The sequence below is a fragment of the Rhinolophus sinicus genome, linkage group LG12, assembly GCF_036562045.2.
Source record: "Rhinolophus sinicus isolate RSC01 linkage group LG12, ASM3656204v1, whole genome shotgun sequence".
NCBI lineage: Eukaryota > Metazoa > Chordata > Mammalia > Chiroptera > Rhinolophidae > Rhinolophus > Rhinolophus sinicus.
The window spans coordinates 18,427,832-18,450,398 of record NC_133761.1 but is presented as its reverse complement, the minus strand read 5'-3'; the positions used below and the strand labels follow the sequence as shown (position 1 = coordinate 18,450,398).

General features: G+C 36.2%; 1 protein-coding gene across 7 annotated transcripts in view; it reads right to left on the bottom strand.

The window, feature by feature from the left end:
• Window positions 1-4,064: 4,064 nt before the first annotated feature.
• The window catches only part of TRPS1 (transcriptional repressor GATA binding 1), a 238,476-nt gene continuing 219,973 nt past the window's right edge, over window positions 4,065-22,567 (bottom strand). For all 7 annotated transcript variants that reach the window (XM_074316276.1, XM_019747366.2, XM_019747369.2 and 4 more), the window contains 2 exons: window positions 13,644-13,766; window positions 4,065-10,789 (listed from right to left, as the gene is read on the bottom strand). In XM_074316276.1, the coding sequence (XP_074172377.1) occupies window positions 9,728-10,789; window positions 13,644-13,766 (1,185 nt within the window). In that variant the 3' untranslated portion in view covers window positions 4,065-9,727. The remainder of the gene's footprint in view (window positions 10,790-13,643; window positions 13,767-22,567) is intronic.

Here is a 22,567-nt window from a genome sequence, read left to right as displayed (position 1 = left end):
TTCACTCCTTTCCTTGTCAACTCCAAAACTGGTTTGTTAAATCTATTCTGAGCTGTTGTAAGAATAGATTTACTCTTCCCGTTCTCTCACACCCTACATCCAGGCCATCTAGTTTTGTTCTACTTCCAAAATAATCTCTGGGATTTTAATGCTTTTCTGCTACTCTCATCTCTTGCAGATTACGAAATTAGCTTACCACCTGGTCTTCTTGTTTCTGTGCTTGTATCCTTACTTCCACTGATTTATTCCAAGCATAGAAGAGAATGGTCCCATTAAAACAGAAACCAAAGAACACTCCTCTGCTCAAAATGCTGAAATACTTTCCGACTTCAGACAGCATAAAAGCCACCATCCTCAAAGGGACCTAGTGTCCTAAATGATATGATTTCCTCCCACCTCCATGTTTTAGTCTCTGAGTGAATTTCTAAACCCTCCCACTCTGGTTTACCCTGTCCCAGCCATATCGGCTTCCTTGCTTCTTCTCAAACTTACCGGGTGTACTCTCACCTCTGGGCCTTTGCACCAGCTGTTCACTCTACCCGTCCCCGCTTGAAGTCTTGGCTCAATGAGGGTTCTACTCGTTTAGCCTGTTGAGTATGGCATCCTTCTACCCCTCTTCATTTTAACACGGCTTTACTTTTTCTCTAGAGCATTTATCATCTTCTAACATGAAATGTTATTCACATATTTATTGGGTATGTATGTTTATTGTCTATCTTCCTTCCACATAAACAGGAGTTTGGGCCTACTTTCTTTCACTGAGATCGTCCGAATGCCTGGAATAGTGCCTGGTACATAGCAAAGGCTCAATTAATATTTGTTGAATAGATAAATGTACAAAGCCTGAATTCGTACTGCATGTCATCACCAACAAACAATAAAATAACAGCAATGATTTCACTAGAGAAAAAAAAAATCATTAGGCGACTGTAAAAATTAAAATGACAGAAAACAAACTGTGATAATATCACATTGAGCTTCGTAAATGTACTATTGTATATATGCTTTTAAGGAGACATTAGACCCTTGGGTAATAAATACTACATAAAAAGAAAATATCTAAGGAAATTGAAGTTCTGAAGAAAATACCATTGGTGGTATTACGCTAAAAAAAAACCGACTTATGTGTATTAGGTTGGTGCAAAAGTAATTGTGGTTTTTACAATTTTTTTAACCTTTTAAACCGCAATTACTTTTGCACCAACCTAATATGATGAGGGCAGACATTACTTTCATGTAAGAGGTGGTACACGTTCTGAGAAAAAGTCTGTGATGTATTTGTGCATTTTCATAAATATTCCTGGGAAATTGCTTACACTTGAGTGCTTATGCAGTTTTAACTTGGATATTCATCTTCTATTTATGGGTTTAGTTTAAATAGTTTCTTTTATATTTTCTCTATCAACCCTTGCTATCTCAGTCTCTACTGCTTACCTGAAGAAAACAGTTAACATTTGTTAATTGTGTGTCATTGTTGTTGAGCAGGAAGTTAAAAGAAGAGGTTGTTACTTCATGTAATGTATTCAATATAAATACTGTAACATTTATGAAAGATGACTCATATTAGACATTCTGAATATACTGAAGATTACAAAACTAGCAATAAAATTTCATTATAAAAATCACTATTTCTATTTTTAAAAATTAATCCATTAAAACCATCAACTATAACAGAAAAAGCCCCTCCATTCCCATCTAGAGTTACGCTTTATTTTTCTACCCATTAGTTTCATTCTAAAATATGACATGGAGAGGGATAAAAGGACATTTGGATGTGACTAGACATTAACTTTCACAATTTTTGATAGCTTTTGTTCATATCAGTGTGTTAAAAGAGAAAAATTCTCTGTATCTATTAACATTTGTTTTATTTTGTTCTTTAGGGTCCACATTTAAGTGAAAACATACTGTGATTTCTGACTTACTTCACTTAGCATGACACCCTCTAGGTTCATCCATGTTGTCACAAATGGTAAGATTTCATTCTTTTTCATGGCCGAGTAATAGTCCATTATATACACATATATCTCTCACATCATCCTTATCCTATCGCCAATTGATGGGCATCTAGGTTGCTTCCATATCTTGGCTATTGTAAATAGTGCTGCAGTGAACATAGGAGTGTATGTATCTTTTCGAATTAGTGTTTTGGATTTCTTCCAATAAATACCCAGGAGTGGCGTTGCTGGGTCATAAGGAATGGTCACAGGGATGTAAAGTACAGCATAGGGAATATAGTCAGTAATATCATAATATGTATAGTGCCAGGTGGGTACCAGAGTAATTGGGAGGATCATTTCATAAATTATATAGATGTCTAACCACTATGCTGCAAACCTGAACCTCATATAACTCTGAATGTCAACTGCAATGAAAAAGTAAAAATTGAGAACAAAATTGTACTTCGGGTTACAAAGATGGAAGACAAAAGTACAAAGTAATTGCAGTGTGCTCGAAAAATAAGGCTTATTTCTCTTCTGTGCAAATGTTTTTCGTCTTAAGCAGATTTGGCCCTGAAGGAATCAGGCAGGTGCTGCCGCCATAGCTTTTGGGTTTCCTGGCCGAGCTGGAGATGCACTGGAACCTGAGACAAAAACCAGAGGAACTACAGCTAACCTCAGCCCTTTGCCCAATTTCCTCCCTGCCAGTAACGAGTTCACTATTGTTCAAGCTCCAGGGGTCATACTCTGCCAGTCTACGGGTAGAATTTATTCTGAACAAGTGTTTTGTTTGGCTTGAAGTATTAAAAGAAAAAAAAATCAGTCACTGACATTAAAAATTAGATTTCATATAAAATTCCCTTTGTCCAGTTTTCCTCAAAAACTGAAAATCTGGAACACAAGTCAGCTTGGCAATATTCAGAGCCGAGGAAAGGCTACCTTTCTACAGCCTGCAGTTCCCAAAGTCTCCACCCATCTGGTTTCACCCACACAGGCTACTTCCCTGCTCCTTTGTGCAACTGAGTTTCTGAATCCTGCTCTACCCTTAGAGATGAGAGACCAAAAGGTGAGGGAAGGGTGTCAGTGCTGACTCACTCCTCTCCCCTCCAACAATAGTACATAGCTGATGGCCACACAGTTTTCCTTGAATGGGATTCTGACAGTCTTGGTGAGAACAAAGTGTATTCAACTTTATCTGAAAAGTGGTCCCTGATAGAAGAGTCAGATTCTATATAAGGAAAAGAAATCACATTAAATGTTATTACCATACTCTTATCTAGAGAACATTGCCTCCAGCTTTTAAACAAGCTTATTACAGTTATGAAAGCCCCTCAAAGCCTCTACTCTGCTGTTTTCAAAACAGGGGAGAAGAGAAAGAGCTAGAAAAAATAAATAAAGGATTTGTTAATTTAGGTTCACAAAAATGAGAAGTGAAGATTGTGCAAGGAGGGTAGATACTAATTAATTTGACATTTTCAAAACCAATCTTCTGAAGCAATGAGTTATTTATGTACTTTATGTCCTAAACTTTTTGTGTTTTTCCTGTTGGTTAAAAACACTTGGGTGAGTGTTCGCAGGTCGTTTCCTGCCTGGATTTCTTCTGCTTCTTCCCTCTTTCAAAATCATCCTTCAGGAAACCTCCTCTGATTAATTTCATTTTAAGCAAACAAACAAGGCATGTCATATATTAATATAATTCTTGCGATGACTTATCAGGATCTTCACGTCACATTCATATGGGTATACTGAACTGAATCAAGGTTAAACTTCAAAAGCAGATTTTACATATTGTAACATAATTATTACCCAATACTCAACACTCAATACTTGATACTCAATAAATGTTGAAATAAACACAATTTTTATTGTTAATCTTCCTAAAGAAACTATAACTTTTTTACACAAAATCTATCCATAAGAGATTAATTGGTTAAAGGAAAGAAAGCAAAGCAAAACAAAACAAGTTGAGAGAATCCAGGCTTTTTCAATCTTTGTCATATTTTTTAAAGTGGTGATTTGATTTCACCATCTCAATTCACCAGAGCCTGTCTATATGTTACAACGGTGTGTATTTCCTATTGCTACATAGATGAAAGTGAATCCATATAAACCATACCAACGCCATTATGTATAACTGGTGGTAAAACTTTATTATTCAAGTTTAGATGTAACAGACATCTTTGCTGCCTGAAGATTGTTTGCATAAGAAATACACCAAGAACATGTTTGTGAGTAGAAATGAACATGCACTATGAAAACAAAATTAAATAAAACAACAACAAAAAAATCCATGTGTTGTAAGAACAGAACTATTATAGCCAACATTCTAGTATTCAAATCAGGACTACAAATTGAATTCTTTCTTAGCAACATGAAATCATTCCATATGAAAGACATTTTCTGCTGGTGAATATTGCTGTAAGTTAATTTTACATTGGCATTTTGAGATGTTTCCCACTTCCATCCCTCCCCCACCCCCCAAATTATCCATGTTGTCAAATTGTCCACCCTAAGGAATTTGGCATTTTGTATTGTGATATTTGCCTTGTTGGTAGCCATTAAGAAACTATGGTTTTATCAGCCTTGTAATAGTTTTGCCTCTTCATAGCCAACACTATAGGCTGTCTAGTTATGATATTTACAGCTCATCTCTAACAAAAATGACCCCAACCTTTCCTGGCCCTTGGGAACTGAGAGTTTAAATAAGCCCCTTGGCCATATAATAATACTTGGCACTCCCATGGTGCCTTTCAACCAAGGGTCTCAAAGTGCTTTACAAACAAGTACTACATTACCATCATTATTATTAATATTATTATTATTAATATATTTTTTCCACTTTACAGGTGAGGAACCTGAGGCACAAAAAGAAAAAGTGATTTGCTGCAGGTCATATAATGAAAACCAACCAGGGGTAAAACGAGAATAGAGTTTTGGGACTTAGGGGTATTGAAGGACCATTTTCTCTGATGAAGGCTAAATGTTATTTCCACTTAACGGTTACTCTTGCTTTTCTCTGGTGTAGGACAAAGTGAAGCTTACAGCTCTACCTTTCCTTTCAAGAGAACAACACATGAGCACCCATTATCCAGTTTCCATGTGTGGATCAATGTTGAATTTCACATTTTCTTCATCCCTGACTTGACGCACTTCTACCCTAGCATCTTCCAAAGGTCCTAATTACTGTAATAACCGTGGATGAGTTCTAAACAATTGCACCGCTAGCAGGAACACTTGAGTCCACTCTCTATGAAACAGCAACTGGAAAACCAAAAGGAAGTGCTCTTTAAAGAAGCCATGCCTTCTGCCCTTGGCCAAGTCTTTCTTTGGGAAAATAACACAGCCCTTCAAGGTCTCGATGCATGTCTTTCTCTTCTCTTCTCATGTACAGTTGCCCGCTGATAGAATTCCACCTAAAAGTACCTACCTTTGGTTAGCACATTTAGTTTCATGTTCAGGTTGAATATGAATTCTTTGTTTTCTCCTGTGATCTACGATAGTCAGCTAACTTTTACCTACTTGCTCACCACAGATGCCCTGTGGTGTGTTTTTCGTTTTTTTTTGTTGTTTGTTTGTTTGTTTGTTTGCCATGGCCCCCAACCCAAAGCCAGGAAGCTGTGAGCTCACATAAACTTTAGGTAAAAGGCTGGCATACAGCACAACACAGGAGCTGACCACCAGCTTTACTTCGTGCTTCCACCACTGGATGACAGACATTCCGTCTCTATACAGAGTTGCGTTCATGTTCACTAACTAAACAGACAGGCAGTTCAGAGGTCTCAAGACACGTCACCTTGTGATGTTTTGCTAGCCACACAGCAGGAGGCTAATAATTATTTTAATATTAAGCAGTACTGATACTCCTCAATTTATCAAGGAAAATGTATATCCTCAGGCATTTTTAAAATATATATACATTTCATATTTTTGGAGCTGTATTTGCATTGGATCATAATAGGTTATGTGCACAAGTGCAATCATAAACATAATGTGCTACCACAGGCTTCAACAAAGAGCTGTTAAAGATAATCACTTTTTTCTTCTTCTCATTAATATTATCTTAGGAAAGAATTCCCATGCTTGTTTTCTAAAATCTACCATTACTAAAAGAGAACAGTTTAGAACAAAACATCACTATCTTAAAAGTTGATTTTTTTTTTTTTTAAAAAGAACATCTCAATATGTCATGTAGAAAGAATGGGCACGCTCTTTCCCTTGTGAACTACAGAGTTAACGTGTTAACGTTGAGAGCTCCATCCTTTTCTCATTTACTTAGAGTCGTGTAGTGTCTCCCAATCCACAACCTTGTGAGGTGGGCTGGCTCTTGATGATTTTTCTGTCCGCCACAACATTATGAATATATGGGTAAGAGATGAAAGGAGAGTGAGGAAAGGAGAATGAAAATGTATGAGCTGGTCCTGGCCTAAATTTTGACCCAAAGCTTGATTCAGAATATAGACAAGTCATTTTAAAAGACTTAGAACAATTTTTAAAAGGCATACAATTTTAGTTGGCATGTAGTTTTCATCACAGGGGAATCCTTTTCAAAGAGGGGAAATTTCTAAATCATCTTGGAAGTCCTCAAAAAAATTAAGTACCTACATAGGTCATTTAAAAATCACAACTTAAAAGGAATTGACTCAGACATCTAAAAACCAAATAAAAATAACGACCAACCATATTTGTAAGATATTATGGAAGATGGAACAAAGGTTTTTCATTAAGTCATAAAATAAGGGGTATTTGAGTGTTACGATAAATTTTCATCTTTTTAAAAAAGCCCAACCTCTTCTCCATCAAAATATGGATAACAATGAAAAGAAAAATGAAAATCAATAACAAAGGAATACAGAATAAGATCTAGCGTGTCCATGCTATCCAAGAATATTCTACCGAAAGTAGGCTGACCATAAATATTCCAAGAATAGTGATATGTATTTTCCAATGCTAAACATTACTACCCAGTCTGTCTGAGAAAAACAAACAAAAACGAATCAGATAAAAATAAAAAGGCATACATGCCAAAAGTGAACACCTTGTTTGTGTCTGACACACTGACGAAACTGCTGACGGAGTTGTTTTGCCCCCAAAGTCATACCTGTAACATCGCCCAACTTAACCAAACTTCTGGTATTTTGCTGATTTGAGCAGTCCACATATAATGTTGCTTGAGGATAGCCAGAGTGCACTTTGTTACTCGTCTTTTTACTAAGAAAATTAAATACTGTGTTATTATTTGGGAAGTCTCTTCTGTTTTTTTGAGCTATTAATTGCCACCTCTCAACTCTGCCTGTACATTTGAGATGTATTCATTAGATTCCTAAGAAAGATAAATTATATCACATAATTTCAATGTCAAAGCTCCTCATTCCACCTCTTTATTTTAGTTTATGTGAATATGAGAGCTACCAGACAGGTGAGATCAGAATAGAGCCCTTTAAAAATGAAACTGAAGCAGAAGGCTTAGTCCTGATTTCTTTCTTTCCTTCTTTCTTTGTCTCTCTTTCTCTCTCTCTTTTTTTTTTTTAACATGAAAACAAAAATGCAAGAATGGAAATGACAACACAACATCAGAAAGACATTTTTTAGCTTCATTCACTACAACAGTCACAATCTGGTTGAACTCTACCTGCCATCCAATTTTAAGAACCGAAGAAGACCTGGCACTGTAAAAAAGAAACAAAACCCAAACAAAACAAAACAATACAAAGCAACTGCGAATTAATGTAAAAATGGAGTGCAAATGCGACTACAGAATGCAATAAAAACATCAGTGCTGCAGGTTCCAGCAGCACTTATCAAAATAATTTCTGAAATGTTTCATCTGAAACATAGACAAAGCAATAAAAAGAGGATATATGTGTATCATTTTAAGCATAACAATGTGAGTTAAGAGCTTAAAAATTAAAAAAAAAAAAAAAGTACTTGGAATGAATAGTGCTACCCTTTTTTTCCTAAGTAGGCATAAAAATATTTTCATTTCCTTCTTGTTTTCCATACCATTATATCAAGAACTTTCATTGTTTCATGTTACCGTTTACAATTTTAATGCACACACACACACACACACACACATACACACACACACCAAAAGATATCTACCGCAATAGAAATAGTTGCTTCATTACCTTGTTTGCTACATTTGCAAATGTAAACAGCTAGGCAGAGCCAGAACTGACTCTAATGCATGATGGAATATCTTTGTTGCATACGTACACTGTAGAAAATAATTATTCAATATGTCAGGCACCATTATTTGAAATGTAATACATTAATATTTACTAGAAAAATAAGTTTTTTTTTTCCTATTTGTTCTCCCAACTTCTTTAATGAAATAAGTTAATCTGACAGTGCATCCAGTAGCTTGTAATATCTTCTACATCTCCGTGGCAAAAAATAAACTACTGGTTGGGACAATATAATGCAAATTATTAAAGTCAGTCCTTGTACATACATCCTTGTAGCAAGCATTGAGGCTCGACTAACAGCACCTTTAACCAATTATTTAATGTTCAGTTATTTAGCCCTATTTCCCTGAGCAGTTATGCTGAGGAGCTTTCCCTTCATGGATAGTTTTACAAAGCCTTAAGTATTAAAAGTACTATGAAGACATATTTCTAAGAATCCTATTTAATGCTACTTAACTAAATCTGTATAAATCTAATGAAGGGATTGATTGGTATACATACCGTCAGTCTGTGGTAACGTAACCTTAGACGCTGCCTGACCACAAAGCTTGGAAATTATATTTAACCAAAAGAAAATAAATAAATACAGCAGGTTACCTTGTGGAGAAATACCATGTGTTCTAAACAAATTAAGCCCATGGTCTGAACTTTTGTGTCCATCTATTCTTTTGAACTGAGGGGATCGCTCTAGTTAGAATGTGCCAAGTGAGATTAGTGATCAAAAGGAGGCTTAAAAAACAAATCCACACTGGTTCATCACATACAAGAAAGAAAATATCTGGCTAAAATAAAATTACTACATAAGCACTGAGGACATTGGTTTTAAAAATGCATATATATTTGGACAAAATGAACCTAAATTGCAAACAAAAGGACTACTTTCGAAAGGAATATGTGAACATCTAAAGGACAAAAATATCAGAGGGGGTGTGCATGTGTATGTACAGGCAGGGCTGGCCAAAAACATTGTGCCACCATCTGTCACTTTTTTTGCTGATCTCACACCAAGCCTAACCACGGGCTCTCATTTCTAGGTCTAAATCTGAAAACATGGTCAATGAGAGGAGTACTGATGTTAAGAGGGCGCCATTTTCCTTTCACTGCCCTGGAGATTAGATTTCTCCTCGCCTGCCTAGGATTTCATGATACTTGTAAATTTAGGCAACAATTTATGGGTTTCTGAACAAATGAGCCAATGGCCAGCCCAATACTGCTTTAGACTTATAATATGTAAAAGTTTTCAAATTCTAGACAGCTTTGATCTTTCTTTACAAACATAATTATTATAGTCTGATGATACTTCTTATGGATCGTTCCCACCGTACACATTCACCAAGATGGTTTTGACTTACTAGGTTCTAGAACATGACTATTTACCATCTTCCATTTTTTATTTTTCTCACTGACCATTTGTCTCACTTTTTAATCTTGGTAACCTACTCATCAAAAGAAAGAATAATAAAAGAAGGGAATTTCATGTTGGATAAGGCAGGCTCTATGAAGTATTTTTTTTTTAATAGGTCTTCATAAGACATTACAAGCTATTGAATTCCCATCAAGAAAACCTATTTCTATTTAATTGTGCTAAGTGCTAAGGTTTTACTCTTTAGGTTTTCCATTTTTTTCCGCTTGTGCATTGTTCCTATGCAGGCCCCTCTGGATATGAGTTGTGAAGTCATATTTGTCCGTGCAAAGATGCTGGCATATGCTGCACTGGAAAGGTCCACTGTCACCATGGCAACTCATATGCAAAGCATACATCACTTCATCCAGAAAGACAATGCCACAGTGCACACATTTTGTGGAAAGTTCATCTTGAGTACTTCTATCAACTTTCTCTGTTTTTACTACATTCAAGGGACCTTCATTTTTTACATTTGATGGTGCCTTTGTTTTCTCCTTGGCGGCACCGTTTGCAGTTGGCCCAGGTCTGGAATGCTTGATCGCCAAATCTAGAGGAATGTCATTGTCAGATCCAACAGCTGAAAAATGAGGAGGCAGATTGAAGGTGGGATAAGGCACATAGTTTTGGCAAGGATTTGGTATGCCAGGCACATGACTCAAGTAGTGCGGATTCCCAGGAACGGAGAGCTTATATTTACTCCAGAACCGCAGCCAATCAGCTTCACTCTGGAAGTCATTATGTACAAAGGGAAGTCCAAAAAGGGGGTACTGGTACTTTTCAATAGGGCTGCCTGGTGGTGAATAATTTGGGTGTTTCGCAGGTCTCATGTACTTTTCTATGGGACTGCCTCTCTCAGAACTTCCTTTCCCTTCAGATACAGATGAACTATTTCCTGGGTCTCCAGTACTTTCCTGAGGACTTTTTATCTGAATGTGCAAAGGTTGCATCCTTTTGTGAATATCCAGAGTTTGGCTGACCAGGACTGGTGGCTGAGCAGAATGGCTTTTAGTCAATGAACCCTGGGCTTCGTATTTACTCAGGCTCGGGAGCGGAATTTCTCTCTGGTGACCTTCAGGTAAATGGTCTTCTGACCTCCTTTCTAAGGGGCTTCCATTGACCTGCTCCTCACTACCACCCCTCTGCTGCTTGTTGAGCTGTTCAGCCTGAAGTGCCTCTGGGTTAAGGCGCTTTCTTGTTCTTCTCCTAATAATCTGCTCACCGTTGTTTTGTTTAATGATGTTTAAAGGCCTGGGAGTCTGCAGAGAACGCACACACAATACATAAAAGGAAAACATTAAAAAATACATTAAAATGCATTAGCAATTCCTTACAAATAGAAACCATGCTTAAGTTCAAAGTAAGAATAGGCTTTATGTTATAGATTTACTAAATCTCCTCTTTTTGCCCTAAGCAGGACCAGAGGAAGAAACCAAAGCACACGTTTTTAACCTAATTAAATCATGCCCATCTTTGCAGGGAGGAACTGAAAACTTTAATATACTTAAACACAGCTTTTCCAAACTCAATGGATTTTTTGAATTGCATCATTTAGGGATAAAATCGTGGAGAAAGTTACTTGCAGAAATGCGATTTTTCTGAAATTTCTCAACTTTTGAGTCAACATAGTAACATGAGAGCGAGACTTTGACAACTGTGGAAAAAGTATGCATTGCTATACATTGAATTGTGTCCCTCCCATATTCATACATTGAATCTCTAACTCTCAATGTGACTGTATCTGGAGCGAATATGGTGGGAAAATATATTTCTAAGCCACCCAGTCTATGGCACTTTGTTATGGCAGCCTGAGCTAACGAATGCATACATTCTTATAAGTAATCGCAAATGTGAATACAAAATATATCAGAGCACACAAAAAATCAAACTGAGAGAATCATGAGGAAAGTTATCAGGTAATCAAAGCCATGTTAGCGGGAGTTTTTTTCCCACCCCTAATCTCTCACTTTCCCTTTAATAATATTTTACATTCACTAGGGAAGATTTTACTTGTTAACAGGTGAAGCATTTGTTTTCTGTTGCAAATATAAATTCATGTGTAGTCTTGGTTCAAATATCCGATCTGTCATTCTAACTCTGTACTCTGTACTTAAATTGAATGCTGACTTTTCCTCAGCTTAAGTACTATATGATTGGTATTTATGTATATCTTCAACAGGTATTTATATTTTATAACTAAAATCCATAGATAATACTATAATAAAAAGTGTACTTGCAGTAAGAGCCCTAAATTTGATTTATAAAATCAAAAGAATAAGTTTAATAAATTAATGCATATTTACAGTTAAAAATGTGTAAGAATCTTTAAATGGACTAAAATCTGATTGTGCTAAAAGATTATTGAAACAGGAACAATTTCCCCATAAAATATGAAGATATACAATATGTAATTTATGAATTATTCCTAGAAATAGGAATGCAGGAGAGTGTCTTTTATATATTAAACAAAATATAAATATAAATCCTTTTTGGAATGTGTCTAGTGTCATGAAGGTTTTTTGAAGGAAAGAAAGATAACACACTTGATACTGACAATTCAATTACTGGTTTCAGAATAAAAATGACACATCCCTTGGATATGCCATGTTCATTTATTTTGTTCAGAATGTTCAGGTGTAAAAGAGCTCATATTCATATTATAAAAATATGCAGTATTTAATTTCTATCTCATAAAGAAACCTAAAATTTGCATTAATATCTTTTTTAAACTTTCATAACTTTTGTGGCAGTCTTTGACATGAAACATGAGCATAACGTTTATGTATTTAAATTCATGATTTAAAAAAACTCAAAACTGAAAACATCTCATCTCTGGAGAGATGAATATTAAAATAACTGTAAAAAAAGAGTTTAGTTTATATCACAGTTGTTAAATTATCAGAAGCTGGAAGAGTAGTTTAATTCCTGGCCTACGATTGGCTAGAGTTCAATTAAAATCATTAATGTCAGTACTCATTAAATGGAAGCTTATTGCTGTGCTTAAGTGGCGAACATTAAAAAAAAAGTAAGGTGGTGTGGTAGTTGTGGGGAAAATCTTTCTACTAGCTACATGCTAATAGCTAAGGTTTTTATAGTTTACCACCAATTAGTATTGTTGGCAGCACCCATTTTTTAAAGAGTGAGTCCAGTGGCCCATTTATGAGGACATCTTGTCTAAAATTTTATTCCCTGTAGCTATAATCTACTCATCGGCTGTGCTAAAAACTATGGTAAAGTGCCAAACAAAATGAAAAAGGCAGAGGGAAATAGACTTCTGTTTACTAAATGGGGTATTCCTATTTTTAAAGGCAGCTCTTGTCAGCAGATAAACTTTCTAAACCAAAAAAATACCGTTCAGGGAGTCAAATGCATATACAGACCAGGGAATTTGCAAGTTTATATTTTATTATAGGATTCTAACTAAAATTTAGGAAGAAATACTGGCGGTAGCCCAGTAAGCCATAGAAAGGAGCCAGCCAGAGATCTTAAAACACAAAGCACCTTTACACCTTACTCTGCTCTGATGTGTGCTCTTTGGGCCCTCAGTTACCTCACCTAAATATGCACTGGAAGCATCGCAGAGATTCAGCTGGCTTTTTTGTATCTTAGTTCAGAACTGCTCTTCTTAAAGTGCCCAACTCCAGCCCTCAAAGCAGCCAAGATGACACTTGCAAATTCCAAATGTAAACTTGAAAATAAGCATTCTTTCCCTGCTCTGTATTTTATACTGAACACGGGTGAGTCCTCTTTTAAAAAAAGAACACAAAACAATTTTTTGTGTATTTGTGAACTTTGAAGACGATGCCTCCTTTCTACCAAAATTAAGTTCATCAAATTCTGATAACCATGAGTTTGACATTCTGTTATATGTGAAGTTCCCAGAAACCAATCATTTTCCTCTTTTATATCAAAAGAAGCATCAGGCATTACTAATGATCTCAGACGTATCTCCCCGTTAACATCTAAGGCTATTTCACCATAAATCACAAGTGCACTCAAAGTGACTGTATGAAGCTGTGGGGGGGAGGCACTGCAAGTCAGGGAATGGTACTTATCACCACAGACCAGGCTGCTTCATAAAGCTGGTCCTCAAACAGTCTAACAAGTTCTTACCGAGTGAAGCTTCTGGTAGAGGCCACACGCGTTGCATACATATCCGCCATTTGCATTCTTTCGCCAGAGAGAGGTCTTCGTGGTCAAGCAATTGGCACAGAAAACACCGGAGCCTCTGCGCCTCTGAAATGGGAAAAAAAACACAAGGTCAGAGGTGAGTCACATGATCACTGGAGTTAGACCAAATCAACCCAGGAGTTTTGTCTTTAGACTAGCAACAATGACAGTATAAAACCACACTGCTCATAATGAGGTCAGGTTCAATTGTGTTTAATAGGCACCACTGATTTTCATTATAATTAACCCTACAGTGATGGATGAGGTGTGTGCAACACCAAAGGCTTTTCACAGAAAACAGCTTTAACTTTTTGAACTTTGGGTTTTGTGCCTTTAATGATGGCTCCTAAATGCTGAACCCTAAAAATATACCTTTTAAAAGTGTCAAAATGCAAGTCAAAAGACAGAACATGGCAATGTGTTTCATACACTTTGGAAAAGGAAGAGCACATGCCACCTGGGCTTTAAAATATAGTCAAGCTTGGAATAAACGCAGCATGTAAACCATGTAAAATTAAACCCGATTTGTGTCTTTTTGTGTGTCATTCATGAAACATAAATTTAAGAGAATGTAAGACACTCAATTGAGGTCTTTGGTTTGTAAAATCTGAAAGAGAACACAACACCCTCTATTTTCCAAAGCTAAGAGAACCAGTAGAAACTTCAGCCAACTAGAAGTGATTGCTAACGAGAACCCTTCTGAGATGCCCGCTTCAAGCATACAACATTGTCCCATCAACGGCTATTTAATTATTTTATTTGACTCAGACTTGGAAATCACAAGCATTTCCGAACACAAATTGATGTTAGTGGGCTGAATTCTGTAAATCGCCAGATTCAAAAATAATCTAAGAATACTTAAAAGTAGATAATTAGTATTGCTTGTTCCATTCTTGCTATCAAGTTAATGATTCCATTAAACTTCTCACTGAAACAAAAGTCAGGCTGTGTTTGTAGGCGCAAATACTAACAGGCAGGAAATGGAATTCTCTTGCTGAAAAAAAAAAAAGGCAGCCTGAATTGCAACTCAGCTCTCCTTTCTCTAGGAAGCAAAGCCTTTAATGATAAAATATGAATGTTAGATAAGAAGTGGAAAAAGTCTTGCTGGAACCCAATTTTATTCTAAATTTAAAATTACAAACACTGTAAGTCAAAATTTCAGGGATTCATAAAATTTAGTCAATTTATTTAACTTGAGTCCATACTGTAGACCAGTGGTATCCCTGCCAAGAAAATACAATGGTTGTAATTGTACTCTGATACATTTCAAATGGAAAGCTTTCTGCAGACATAATTTTGGCTTCAAGACTGGAACACTTTCTTGGCATTGAAAGGGCATTTGATTCATCGGGTGTTTCACAATGTATCACTAAAAAGACCTGGTGAGCAGCCAGTTCCCTATAGGGTAATTTTTCCATCCAGATGCAAGTGCTATCAGAGGCCCTCGTCAGCTAAACTAATTATGATCTTGCAATTGCTGATGCCTGCTCACTCTAACATTCGACATCCTCCATTAATCATCAATACAAGGAAAATGAATGAAACGTAAAGAAATGAGGGCTGGTAAGCTGCACAGCCATAAAAATCTGAAATGAGAGCAATAATTTAACAAGGTTGGGGAATGTTTTTAGTGAGCACAAAGTCAGGCTAACAATTGCCCTTTTCAACCAAGAACACGATTTCATTAGTGTAGCAGGTTGTGCTACTTTAGGTGATGTAATAAAAGCTAGATTTTTTTCACAGAGATAATCTTCTGGCTCCCCTTTTTCTTCTTCCTCCCAAGTCAGGACCAGGAATGTATCATGTGTTTCTAAATCCCAACAAAAGCAACAGCAAACATTGGGTGTCAGTCCACAAGTCCCAGTTGGAACCTACTGCAAAAGTAGAGACCGCTGCTTCCTGAAAACCAATGAGCTATTAGAGGTTGTGTTTATCAAACACTCAGGGGCCCCCTTTATCCGAAGTAGATTGGGGAATCTAGTTAGGTTATAATTGTGAAATTTCCCTGGGGCCACGCTGTCTTTTTTCCTAGATCTAAATAACACGTTTGGCAAATAAACGCCAACTTGATTCATATAAAGGCAATGTAAATGTCCATTTGGAAAGTAACCCACATATGTGGCAGAGGCTCAAATTTGAATGTGTAACCATTCACTCCAGCCTGCTTTTCTTTCCTTCTGCCCTGGGTGCTTGATACAGCTTGCCAAAGTGGGTGTAATCCTGGTTTCAGAGAGTGTTTCAATCCTTGCACAATTTTGTGCTTAATTCTCTTGCAAAGAAAACTGCCCTTCATTAGTTAGAGCAAAAAATCCTGAAATTACAGCACCGGTTTCCACAGGCGTAACTTGCTTTAAGCAGCACTTTTGCTCCAATAAAGACTGGTATATTTTAGGTAAACTGTATCTAATTTTAAATACATCCGGAGTTCCCTGGATTCACCTACTCAGAGTCAGTGTGGCATGGAGGTTAATAATCAGATTTAGGAATCACACTACTTGTATTCAAAATATGTTCCTGCCTTTTGCTGGGTGCAACTTTGGAAAAGTTACCTAATCTCTCAATGCTTAAATGTCCCCATCTTTAAATGGGAGCTGCTGAGAATATTAATGTGGGTTAATAGACGCAATTAAAACTGTGCCAGAGATACACTAAATGCTCAATAAGTCAGCTATTTGTCAAGGTGATTCAATTATATTTCTTTTGTAAGAAAAATATTTTGTTAGTTTTTTTATCTCCTTAATCTACTTATTGAACATTTTAGATACGCTTAAAACGTATACTTGGATATTATCAAATGTCTTTCATTTGAGTCAATCTTATCAAATATGAGAACGGAAAGTTGAGTCAGAGTGAAATATCTAGGTGTTCACACCTAGAATTCAATAGGAGCCTGCTTGTGTGGGGGTGGAGAGTGGGAGGTAGGTGAGAAATATTTCACCCATTAAGTTACCTCCCATCTAAACAAATTTATCACTTTGGTAAGCACTGCAGAACCTTGTATTTGGTGCACTTGGAATTTCTGCAAGCAGCAGAGAAGGTGGGAGCAGTGGATAATGTCCTTTGCTGTGTGACCACGGAATCCTAAAACTATGCCAACATCTCTCTGTAAATACAACACAGATGAGAACCGTGACCTGGTCCCACTGTGTACAATGTTATCTGGCTGAACACAGTAAGGCGTTTCTTGTGAAGTTATCAATATCCTTAGCCCAATCAAGCACAGAGAAGCAGTCTGTTGCCAAAGGAAGGCAGAATAGAAGTTCCCCTGCCCCACTTTTTAAAAACAAGCTTGGCCTTGTTAAAGACAAAGAAAGGCACTGAAGACCTTATTTTTGTCATAGTTTATCATGCACTACACAGTTTTACAATATTTTGTCATTCTGTTACACTATGTTTGTAAAGGAGAGAAATCATGTCTCCTAACAGTCATCAAATATTCTAAGTAATAAGCACCTAGGACAATGTTCTCTCTCGAGTGGCTACACAATAAAGTTGAAGATAATCTCTCCTGCTATTATTTTTATCATCAGTAGTCACTCCTATTTTTGGAAAAAAAAACACACCCAACTTTTATAAAACAACCCTTTCATATGTCTCGCATTCAGATTGATAAATTTAACCCCAGTTGGACAGAGATGGCTAATGATGTAGAAAATAAAATCAAGAGAATGAATTTTCCAATCCTACATCCCACACTTATTTTTGAGAAACAGCTGAAGCCAGGCACTTTTTAGGTCCCGAGGATACAAGGTCAGGTACAACAAAGCTTACTCTCCTTTCTATAGATCATTATATTCATACGTCACTGATGGTTCCATATGTGCATGTGTATGAACACGATTAAGATTGTTTTTCCTTTTCCTACACACTGTTTTAAAGAGTTACTAGTAATGTGTAGCTCCATGACCCTGTGGAGAAAAGGATCGAGTCCTATAGGTAAGGACACTTGTGGGAGAGGAAATGATAGAAATAAGCAGCTGGCAGATAACATCAATGGCATCCCAGAGAGGCATATTCACCACTCCTCTCCTCTCAGGCTGATGCAAAACCAGTCACAGCATCCTTTGCCTTCTCTAGGTGTACTTTCTACTTCTACGTGGGGTCAACGAAGAGCGAGAGTGAAGGAAGTCTGGCCGAAAACCCAAACCTACATGACAGTACCCTCAACTGAAAGTTTCTACAGAGAAAATTCTGGAATCAATTCAAGGAACTGATTGCCTTTTTTTTTTAACTGCAAGTTTTAATGGTTTGTCTAGGAACTGTTAGGTCACATTTGTGTTGCCTCCATGTTATTTCTGTTGGCTGGTCATTTCCTGTGTGAAAAGGAAGGGTGGTGGTAGGAACAGTTAATTGTAAGGAATTTGGAGGCCAGTCCAGTGATTGGCCTAGCCAAGTGCTTTTCAGTGATAATTACTGAGAATTCTTTGGATCACTTTTCCTTTCTAAATTTCAAATGTATCATAACCACAATATTGATTTTTACAACAGCAATTTAGGTGATGAATTTGGACAATCACCCATACCAGGATTTGAAACAGAAAATGACGGACACATCCATCACTTAATATAAAATACACTTTAAATCCAACACACTATTTTTTTCCTGCTATAGAGTATTCCAAGAAGTATAATGACTAAATAACTACCGGAAAAAAAGAAAAAAAAAAACAACAACCAAAAAACAACCTTTAGTTATTAGTTAGGTTCACAGCTAACCACTGGTATCACTATTGTTAAACTTTTATCAAAGCTTCCAATTCAAGTTTTGCTTTTCGGTGGCTTAAATTAGTCAGTTATATATCACTCTGGGTTAAGCCTTGGCACATGTGCTGATAAACCCAGATGTGACTTTAGGAAAAAAATAAAATAAAATAAAATAAATTAAGTTTAAAATTGGTTCAGATGTTTTTATTGCTTATTTTATTATTTGAAGATCAGCCCAAAACAAGCATTTTAAGGTTTTCAAATTTCATTATTAACAAAGAATCAATTTCATTTGATTAATAAACAGTAAATTTGATTGAATTATTCATTCAAGTGGCTTAACATTTTGAGACATGAATATTTATCTCCAAGTTATTAAAAAGTCTCCATCGGTGAAGGAATGTGCAGAAATGATCCTTTATAATAATTTTCTATGAGTAAGAACCATACTGAAGCCATGTAATTACATAACAGGCCTTGATCGGCAGAGTATTTACTCACATTTTTTTATGGTTTTATAGCTTAGCCATTTTAAATCAAATCAATCTGAAATTTGATACATGTGCTGTTAGTCTGGATGTTCCTCAAATATTTTAACTCTTTAATTTCTGTGTTTATTTGATTTTATCAAGACTCCTTTGTGAATTTCATTTTAGAGAAATGCACAGATGGTTATGACAGGAACTTCAGGAACAATTTTGCAGTAATAAAATTTCAGTGGTAACTTTGATTCAGTTCAGTTCTGGGAATAGTTATTCAATGTCCATCATGTGCCTGGCACTGTGTTAGAAGCTGGGGTTACAGTGATGTATATGACAGATAAGGTCTGTTCTCTCAGAGTTTCCAGTAGAATCTGCTACAAACACACTAAGTGTGGAGTTAACGTGACACAGATTGTTCACAAAGATTGACAGTTTAATTCATGTAAATTACATGGAAACTTTTCTGTAGAAACCAAAGTATTTCCCATGAATAAATCTAATTTAAAGGCTGAAAGTTATCTAATAATCAGAGGGCTTACTCTGAGTTCCTTTATAAACATGGGTAATAGTCTAATCATTTTGGAAACAAGCTGACACTTTCTTATTGTCCATCAGTAATAACATCCTATCGATAATACTGCCCTACCAATAGAGTTGATGAGTTAAATAATGTGTTCATTACTATCGTATATATATATATATATATATGGTAGCATTCAATAACTGTTGAATAAATGATGAGTATTACTTTAGTTGTTATCACTATTATTCAGCAACAAGAGACATAGAAGGCCATTTGCCCTCCCAATTCCCCCCAATATAGAATTAATCAGCTATTGACTATGTATCAGTAGACCCTAAAGAATATATGGAATGCAGCACTAAAACCACTTAAAAATAGATGGTGGCTTACAATGAATACCTTTAAATTAATAGTTAAAATTTTATCAGAAGCATAAGCTGGCCCGCATTTTAGAAAGAGCAGGGAAAGAACTCTACCAACAGAAAACAATAGATATCAATATCTTGGCTGACGTTTGTTCTAAATAAAATTGTGAAGAATCAGTTGAAATGAACTGTATAGCAAGTATTTGCCTGCCTTAAAACAGCCCTCTTTGCCCTCAGCTTTCTTGCCAGAAAGCTGAAGAGACTCTACAAGGTTCAGCCAAGCACCCATCTTATAATCACCTATCTCAGAGTTTGGAAACAAAACCTGTTTACCCTGCTTATTAAATTCACTTCCTCAACACATCAGCAATGATAATGGAGACCAGTGTAAACAAAACTGACATCCCTGGCTAGGAGCAATGGAACAACCTCTGTTCCAGGACATGAGGCAATACACACTTTAGTAATCATACAATGTACCTAGGTACAAATGTGCTAAAGACTTATTCCACTGATGTGTCACCACACGGGAGTTGTCCAATATATCAGGAAATGCTAAGTGTGCTAAACACATTAGCTCCATTTCTTCTGAGATGCAATTGGTGACTCTTAGAGTGGGACACCAGAAAAATTAAGATTTTGCAATGTATATCCCACACTTTAAATTATTCATATGGATTCTTCAAATTTGCAGAACTCAGAAATGTGTCATGCAGATAAAGAACTCATTACACAGGTCTAAGGGACCCCATCTGCATTCTTTTGACTGACCCCATATATTTGATAATGAGGAAACCAAACATACAATATCATACAAAGATACCATAACAGACCAGGACTAGGAAAATCCAGATCTTTGGCGTTCTAATCCATGCTGTTTTCATAATAATGTTTTGCTTTTATGGCGATACGTATTTATATAGCTAAAACTATGGTTGAAAATTTATGTCTGCACTGTCTTTTTTTCATTCCACGTGAAAGTCATTATTGTCAAAAGAACTACTTAAGTCTCTTACTCTTTCAATTTCTGCCACCATGGATCCAGTTTCACCTTCAGCTATGACAGTAGTTGGAGTTGCTCTATAGGGACTTTCTTTTATGCCAGTGGGAAAATCTGACACCAAAAAGGGAAAACAAAAGAGGCGTTTTGGAGGCATAAATAATTTTAGTACCTCTTAAGTAAACTTCAGCATGAAAATACAAGAATTGATTCTGTTCTAATAAATTTATTTAAATATGTTTAGTAAACACATTTATTATGGGAATTCTTTACATTATAAAAAATAAAAATCTTGGTGATAGAAACGTGTTCTAGAAAAAGCCTAAAGTCCAAAGGGCTTAGCTTCTATGCACTTAATGAGAGAGAGAAATACAGTTATTTTATATACTATCTATGTAGGGCTGCCCTTATAAATCGATAATGATGATGATGGTTATTTTGAAAGAAACAGAAAATAGCAATCAGTAATTCTTTTCATATTAGCTAACAGATAATAATTGATCCATGAAGTGTTACCATGTCAAGGTATTTACATATACATCAGTGGTTTCTCAAAGGCTCCTAACATTTTTGGGAGTCATAAAATCTTTTGATAAAACTTAAGATACTCTCCCCGGGGGGGGGGGAATATATATATATATATATATATATATATATATATATATATATATATAAAATATTTTTCAAGTAATTTCAGGCTGTTCAAAAGAATGTCCTTTACAAAATGTATCCAACGATTTTGTGTGGATCTGAGTGCCCATGGACCCCATGGTTAAGAACCCATCATACATATTCTCCCAGTTTAGATTCAAAGTAAATTATTAGGTATTATTCTCCTACTTTTATTGATGTGGTAAAAGACTGAAAATGATTCTTTGACTTAGCTAGTGTCAGAAAATACATCCTAGTCTTTAAGTCTAGGCAAATACACAGGATTTTGAAAACCATTTTTGAATCAATTATCTGGTAGAATTCTCTTGTTTGACTACTTTGTGTCTTCTTTAATACTCACCATCATACATTTAATATTTATTAAGCACTTATTATGTGTAGGGTAATACACTACAGGCTTAATTTCATTATATAACATCTTTAAAACAATCCTAAGAGACAGGTATTATTGTTTTTATATTATTATTGTTCACTCCATTTTTCAGATGAGAAAACTGAGGCTTAGAAACATTTTTCAATTGCTAAATAGTAGAGTTAAGATACAAACCCAGGTGTCCCCTCTCTTTGGAGCTGCAGGTTTTAACCATGTTTTAGGACCTATTACTAAAGAGGCAATTGGGGAATTTTTACCAAAAATATTTCACCATAGCTTAGCTTTGAAGGACCCTAATCTCTTCAAACCACCCTTTAACAGCTGATTGAAATTATGCAAGTTTTGAGGTACCAGAAAGAAATGACTCATCCTTGATCAGATATGGCAACGATCTGTTTTGAGGTTGACAGATACAGTCATAGCCAGAGGATTGCAGCATTTGGCTGATGGAGAGGTAGTGGTGCGGGAAGCGGGGTGGGCACAGTACACGTGTTTTGATCCTGCCATCTCAAGAAAGAAAAAAAATGTACGTGCCACAAGCCTCTGCTGAAAAGCAGAACTTAGTGACACCACTGACTTAGCCCCTATGAATGCCAGTCGCATGGGAGGGCAACTGTGAGCTAGGATCTCTGCTTGCTATTGCATTTGCCTTGGCTGGGCATGGGGCAGGAAAAATGGTGCTGGGGTTTTGACAAGTTCTGTAAACACGTATGTTCAGGTAACAATTTACTGGGTTTTCTTTATATAT